A 6920-nucleotide genomic window follows, 5' to 3' on the forward strand; every position below is an offset into this window, starting at 1 on the left:
ATCTGTTGAATTTAAGTTACATTGCTATTACATGCCAACTAATTGTCATTAGGTTATAAGTAGACTGTTAGGTTGTGGTTAGAGTAAGTTGGCATGTACTTGCAAAGTTTCTTAAATGTCTATTGAAGGAGCAGAATCAACAGATATTAAGCAGAGAGAGTACTATTACTCAAATGGAACATCAAAATAAAGTGTTACGAATTTATTTTATTTTACTTAGAGACAAGATTGGCATGTTTCACAGGTTTACATCTCTAATACTTTTAGTTTAGCTTTATTTAATTTAACTAGTTTAACTAGCATTTACATCAAACCTTAAAGGGATTGTTTACCTAAAATAAAAACAAAAATGTACACTCTAAAGTGGTCTCAAACCTTTATGAGTTACATTTTTCTGTTGAACACGCACAAAAAAGATATCCATAGAAAAAATACAGTGAATGAAATTGGCTACTGGTTTCCAATATCTTTTGAGTTCAACAGAGCAAAGAAACATGTTTGAAAGAAATGCAGGATAAGTAAAAATTTTGCACAATTTTTGTGAGTAAAATTCAGTCTTTTTTTTTTTTTTTGTGAAAAACATTACTCATATGTGTTAAAAAAAAATGAATGAATATTTATTTAATTCATTATACTTGTTTAGTTCATTGTACATATTTATATTTTCCTGCTACTTTATTTCATTAAGCTTTTAAAAAAATATCCCTACCTGTAGTGTCAATGGGGTTAGTGTGATTTCAGCTTAGACCATGTAAAGCCTTTTACAGTGACCCTTAGGAAGCCTGTAAACTGCAGAGATGCTCAGTCACTTTACGTGGTGAATCTCAAACTAAGCAGCTGTTTCTCTGTGTGCAGAAGGACGCGCATACACTGTATTTGGAGCAAGAACTGGAGAGTCTCAGAGCTGTGCTGGAAATAAAGACCAACCAGATACACCAGAAAGACAAGAAACTCATGCAGATGGACAAACTGGTGAGGACTGATAATAAATGTACACATTTGATGTCCCTATAGACCCCTCATTGCATTATGAGTCAGTTTAGTTTAAATAGCCATATGGACCAAAGTTTTTTTAACGAACCTCCATTAAAAAGTCTGCTGTAACATTGCTTTTACTTAATTACCATCACCAAAATTAGTGTCATTATCAGATATTTATTGAATAATACAAAATATGGCCTTAAATGTTAGGGCAATACCATGTATTACAGAATAAATGAATGACATAGTCTAAAGGAAAAACCCAATTTTTTTGTTCACCCCACTGGCAGATGAATTTGCTTATTTCAAGGAAAAATTTTATTAATTTTGACATTATCTCTTAAAACAAGACTTTTTTGCTTTTCTAAAAATGCTTCCTGATTTAAGAATTTGTACATATTTGGACTTGAAACAAGACAAAATATCTAAATAATTAAAGCACTTTTTGCAGTGCAATAACAGTTCAGGTGACTTAAAATGGGGCAATCAAAATATTTTTTTTCCTAGCTTCATTTAAATTGTGTAAAAATTCTATTTGTCTATTTGTGTAATGTTTTTATCCATGTCTACAGATAGATGATAACTTGAAACTGGAAGAGTGTTTGAACAAAGTCCAGCAAGAAAACGAGGACTACAAGGCTAGAATGGACAAACACGCTGCACTGTCAAGGTAAGCTAAATAGTTTGCAAAAATGGTCACTCAGTATTTTGTGATTTTGCTAAGTGTGTTTTTGTGCTGAATGATGAAGAGATTCATTCAAGGGGAAAATACTGCAGTGTTGCTGCAGAGGCATAAGATATGTTTCATTTTGCTTTGGATTTAAATTCTTTATGAACCATTTTAAGGACATTTTTTTCAAAAATATATAAAAAATTATTACCCCTTTAATAAGGGGGCTAATTTTTTTTTATCGATAGTCTATAGAACAAACCATCAACATACAATAACTTGCCTAATTACCCTAATCTACCTAGTTAACCTAATTAATTAAGTAAGCCTCTAATTGTCACTTTAAGCTGTATAGAAGTGTCTTGAAAAATATCTTGTAAAATATTATTTACTGTCATCATGGCAAAGATAAAATAAATCAGTTATTAGAAATGAGTTATTAAAACTATTATGTTTAGAAATGTGCTGAAAAAATATCTCTGTTAAACAGAAGTTTAGGGAAAAAAATAAACAGGGGGATGATAATTCAAGGGGGCTAATAATTCTGACTTCAACAGTGTGTGTGAGTGTGAGTGTAAGTGTGTGTGTGTGTGTGTGTGTGTGTGTGTGTGTGTGCGTGTGTGTGTGTGTGTGTGTGTGTGTGTGTAGTTTATATATAATATTATATCCTTTGTTATTCAAAAAACGGCACTCTGGCTTGTGTGATATTACTTAAATATGTATTATCTAATTTAAATATATCTTATATATTTATATTCAGATAAATATATATATATATATATATATATATATATATATATATATATATATATATATATATATATATATATGATAAAGATTATTTATAAATTAAAATATCTGTGTAGCAATTTTTTTGTAGACTTTTATTTATATGTGTCACAAATATGTGCTTTTATTTTGGTTGTGATGTACAAAGCAAAAACAATAGTTTTTTTTTACTCTCCTAAGTTAAATTATAGGTCATTTTAACTTCATTCCAATAGGCGATGAAGCATATGAATCATACAGTGAATGCTTTTAGTCTCTCAAAGATCCCATGAAATTAAAATAAAGTTTTTTAGATGTTAGTATCAGTATTGTTAGTTTTTGAGGTCTATAAACTAGTGTGCTCCAAAACACATTTCAAATATGTGTATCATTTCAAAAAAAATTGTGGAGATGAACACAGGAGTTACAGAAAGCATTTTTTTTTTATTTGTTTTATATAACGTTAGATCGGCTATGAAGCACTCGTTTGTATCATCTATCATTAAGAGTGCTGGTAACACAGATATAAAAACACGATGCAGAGAGGTCATTTGCTAAAAAAAAATAACAACAACGTTAGTGCGTTAGAGCTTAAACAAACTTAAATAAACGCAAAACAACATGAAGTATGTGTGTTAATACAGCTCCCCTGTTTCAGTTAAATCAGTTGACTTGAAATTCTAAAATGTTAACCCAACTAGTTAAGATGTATATATTTATAATAATTATAATTATATTTTATATAATCATAAAAATAACCTAACAAAGCACCAAATATTTAACCCAACTTGCTGAGTTATTATTGAATAACCCAATAAAGGTTAAAAGTAACCCAACAAAGCACCAATTATTTTTAACTCAACCATTGGGTTAAATAAATAACTCACTGTTTTTGAAGTGTACAGTTTCTCATCATCACATCATAACCAATCAAATGCTCTCTAGTATCTGACATGCCCTGCCCCTTCAAGACGTTTCTCAGCTGCTTGTCATTTGATGCGCTTGGGCTCAACCACTCTCATTGACAAAGCTGTGATTAAACAAAACACTACTGGCTGTTTTAAAAAAGAGGTGGAACTACACTATGTCCCGCCTTCTATTCCTTTTCGGTTGAGATTACGAACAAACATCAAATAAAAATGCACGTTTCAAAACACTTCAAAGGACATTTAATGTTGTTGTTGTTGCTTTTCAAAATAATATACAATGTCACCTTTATCTGGCAATATTTTAAAACAATAATTGCTGCACACAGGTGTAATAGCCTATTAAACTTCTCCTAATCATCTTCTCCTATCTAGTATCCAGCCTGCCATTTTATTTATTGCATCAACTGTCAAATCTTAGAACTTCACGATTAATGTTTATTAATTTTTCCTGTTTGACTGTAGGCAACTCTCCACGGAGCAGGCCATGCTTCAACAGACCCTACAGAAAGAGTCAAAGGTCAACAAACGGCTGTCAATGGAGAACGAGGAGCTGCTGTGGAAGCTCCACAATGGTGACCTGTGCAGCCCTCGACGCCTCTCGCCCTCCTCTCCCTTCCCCTCACCCCGAAACTCCGGCTCCTTCTCCACAGCCCCCATATCACCCAGATAACCTCCGATCCATCCTCACGCCGAGGCTCCAATGGACCCATTTTATTCCTATAATAGGACTTGTACAGTTTGTAAAGATGTGTACAGTTTATACATGTTCCCTTTCCAGATAAAGACAATGATGCACAGTTGCACTTGTAGATCAAGGAATTGCCTTGTTCTGTTACACACTTGTTTTCATGTTGTTTGTCCCCCTCACCATCTTACACACAAACACTTACATTTCTCTGAGGAGGGAACATACCTCAGGGCTTGTACATAGAGTATCTCTCTCTCGGACCGCCATTTTTCTGTTCTCTTTGTTTTCTTTTATTCTTTTTTTTATGATTAAATTGGTTTGTGCATAGTAAGTAAAACATGTAAAGCTGTATTTTTTTTCTTTGTGCTCACCAGAACTCTATATGATGCTCTCGAAATGGATGAACAACTGAAGTATTGTTTTTTTTAAGTATGAACTGTATACAGAGAGGAAAGAACTTTAAAGAAAAGCCTCACCTTTTAGCTGGATTGAATATCGATCCAGGTTTCTGTTCCTAATTTCGTGGAATGTATTTAATTCTCTCTCTCTCTCTCTCTTTCCCGAACTGTGTCCAGTGGCTCACACATCCAGAATGCTTTAGGTGTGAGTGTGTCCCTTTCTCGACCGCAGTGCCCTTCTTGGCTTTATTTCATTATTATTATTATTATTTTTTTAACGAATGCATTAAATTTCTGGATGTTTATCTTTACAGTTTGTATTGGTTATTTTGTCATTTGTGTTATGTTTAAAGGGGTTTTTATAAATTTACACAAGATAAACGAATAGGCTACAATACTAGCATGTCAAAGCTAGAATAAGGAGAGTTCAGTGAAAATTTGGGTCATTTTATGTAATTTCATCACTTTAAGCACTTCATTATTGTTACTTTGATTAACCAAAACGTTGGATGCAATGCACAGAAAGGGCAATGATAGCCAAACAATTCGTTTTGCTTTTGGGTGAATCGTTCCTTTAACCTATACTGCCACCCTGTGGTTGAAGCTAAACATTTTCGCTCAGTGAGAAATCAAATGAAGGAGAGTGACACTGTGGGCGTAAAGGAAAATACGGAATGTTGAATATACTGGAAAAAAGACAAAACATATTGTTAGTATTATGATTTGTGTTAATAATATTTTAGTTTTTCTACAAATTTTACAGTTTAAAGAATAAAAGAAATTATATTAGAACAAAATTAAAATATATTTTCCTATTAATATATTCCTGTCTAAATTAATTTTTATCAAATGAAAGATGACACATTGTGGACATAAGGGGAAATATGGAATATTAAATATCCTGGAAAAATTGCCTTATTTTTGAAAACAAAATGTATTATTATTTATATTTGGGTTTTTAATATTTTTGTTTTTCTACATATTTTACAGTTTAAAGGAAATTATATTAGAACAAAAAAAATCAACTGAAAAATTATGTTATGGCTAACACAAATTCATTCACTTTTTTTTTCGGCTTAGTCCCTTTATCAATCTGGGGTCACCACAGCGGAATGAAACACCAACTTATTCAGTACGTTTTAGGCAGCGGATGCCCTTCCAGCTGCAACCCATCTCTGGGAAACATCCATACATGCTCATTCACACTCACACACTGCAGACAATTAAGCCTACCCAATTCACCTGTATACCGCATGTCTTTGGACTGTGGGGGAAACCGGAGCACCTGGAGGAACCCATGAGAACACGGGAAAAACAAGCAAACTCCACACAGAAGCTCCAACTGACTCAGCCGAGGCTCGAACCAGTAACGTTCTTGCTGTGAGGCGACAGCACTTAAATGCGCCAACGCATCGCCCGGCTAACACAAATTATTTGAGTTTAATAGTATATAGGATAAAGGAAATTATATTAGAACAAAATGAAAATATATTCTTCCTAAATTAATTAATAAAAAGATTTTTTTAAGAATATTTACAAATGCTCTCTCATAAAAAAGGAAAACATGTCTGCAGGTTCTTTGAAAGTTCAAAATGTACTTTACCTAAAGTAATGAACTTATTTCCTCTGCTAAAAATAAAAGACAATATTTTTTATTTACTTATTTTTATTGATTTTTATTTCTTCTATGCTATGGAAGTCAACAGAAACCAGCGACTGTCTTGTTATCCACATTATTCAGAATATCTTCTTGTTAAATCACAAAAAATTAAACAACAGCAACTGAAAAAAAATAGACAAATGTTTTAGGGTTTGGGGAGAGATCAATAAATCGCTTTTGTACTTTAATTTTAAGAACATTAGTACATTAAAGTACTGTCTGTTCATAATTTTCAGAAAACCTGGACAAAAGGACTTGGGAACAAGGTTCTGTTTGCTAGGCTCTCTTATAAACATACTAATCGCAATATAACTTTCACGCTTTCACGTGGGCATGTGTGTGAGGGTGTGTGCGTGTTAGAATAATGGGTCACCCAAAAATTTAAATTCTTCCATACTTTGCTCCCCCTCAGGTTGTTCCAAATCCATATAAACTAATTTGTCCTGCCAAACTCAAAACAAGATATTTGGAAGAATGTCAGTACCAATCAGATCTTGCCACTCATTTACTGCCATAGTAGGAAAAATTAGCACCTATTTCTTATTGGTTATTGATATATTGACTTTTGCAGAATTAAGAAATGTATAGAGGATTGGAACAACTTTGAGGGTTGAGCTATTTCTTTAAGGAGCTTAAGATGCCAGGAATGGTGCATTATAGAGGGCATGTGTGTGCATGTTCGAGAGAACACATACACACTGTAGTACAGTATGCGTGCATGTCAATATCCATGAACATTGCTTATCAACTGAATTAGCTCAAAATACTGCTTACCAAAATGCAGTCAACAGTATTTTTCTTGCAAACTTCATGATTTTGAAATCTA

The 6920-nt window shown here is 32.9% G+C and overlaps 1 protein-coding gene across 13 annotated transcripts in view; it reads left to right on the forward strand.

The window, feature by feature from the left end:
* mtus1b (microtubule associated tumor suppressor 1b) overlaps nucleotides 1–4745 on the forward strand; it is a 101303-nt gene extending 96558 nt beyond the window's left edge. For all 13 annotated transcript variants that reach the window (XM_073949991.1, XM_073950015.1, XM_073950010.1 and 10 more), the window contains 3 exons: nucleotides 856–972; nucleotides 1554–1651; nucleotides 3811–4745. In XM_073949991.1, coding sequence (XP_073806092.1) covers nucleotides 856–972; nucleotides 1554–1651; nucleotides 3811–4018 — 423 coding nt within the window. In that variant the 3' untranslated portion in view covers nucleotides 4019–4745. The remainder of the gene's footprint in view (nucleotides 1–855; nucleotides 973–1553; nucleotides 1652–3810) is intronic.
* Nucleotides 4746–6920: the final 2175 nt, after the last annotated feature.

The sequence above is a fragment of the Danio rerio genome, chromosome 1 (genome assembly GCF_049306965.1).
Source record: "Danio rerio strain Tuebingen ecotype United States chromosome 1, GRCz12tu, whole genome shotgun sequence".
Taxonomy (NCBI): Eukaryota; Metazoa; Chordata; class Actinopteri; order Cypriniformes; family Danionidae; genus Danio; species Danio rerio.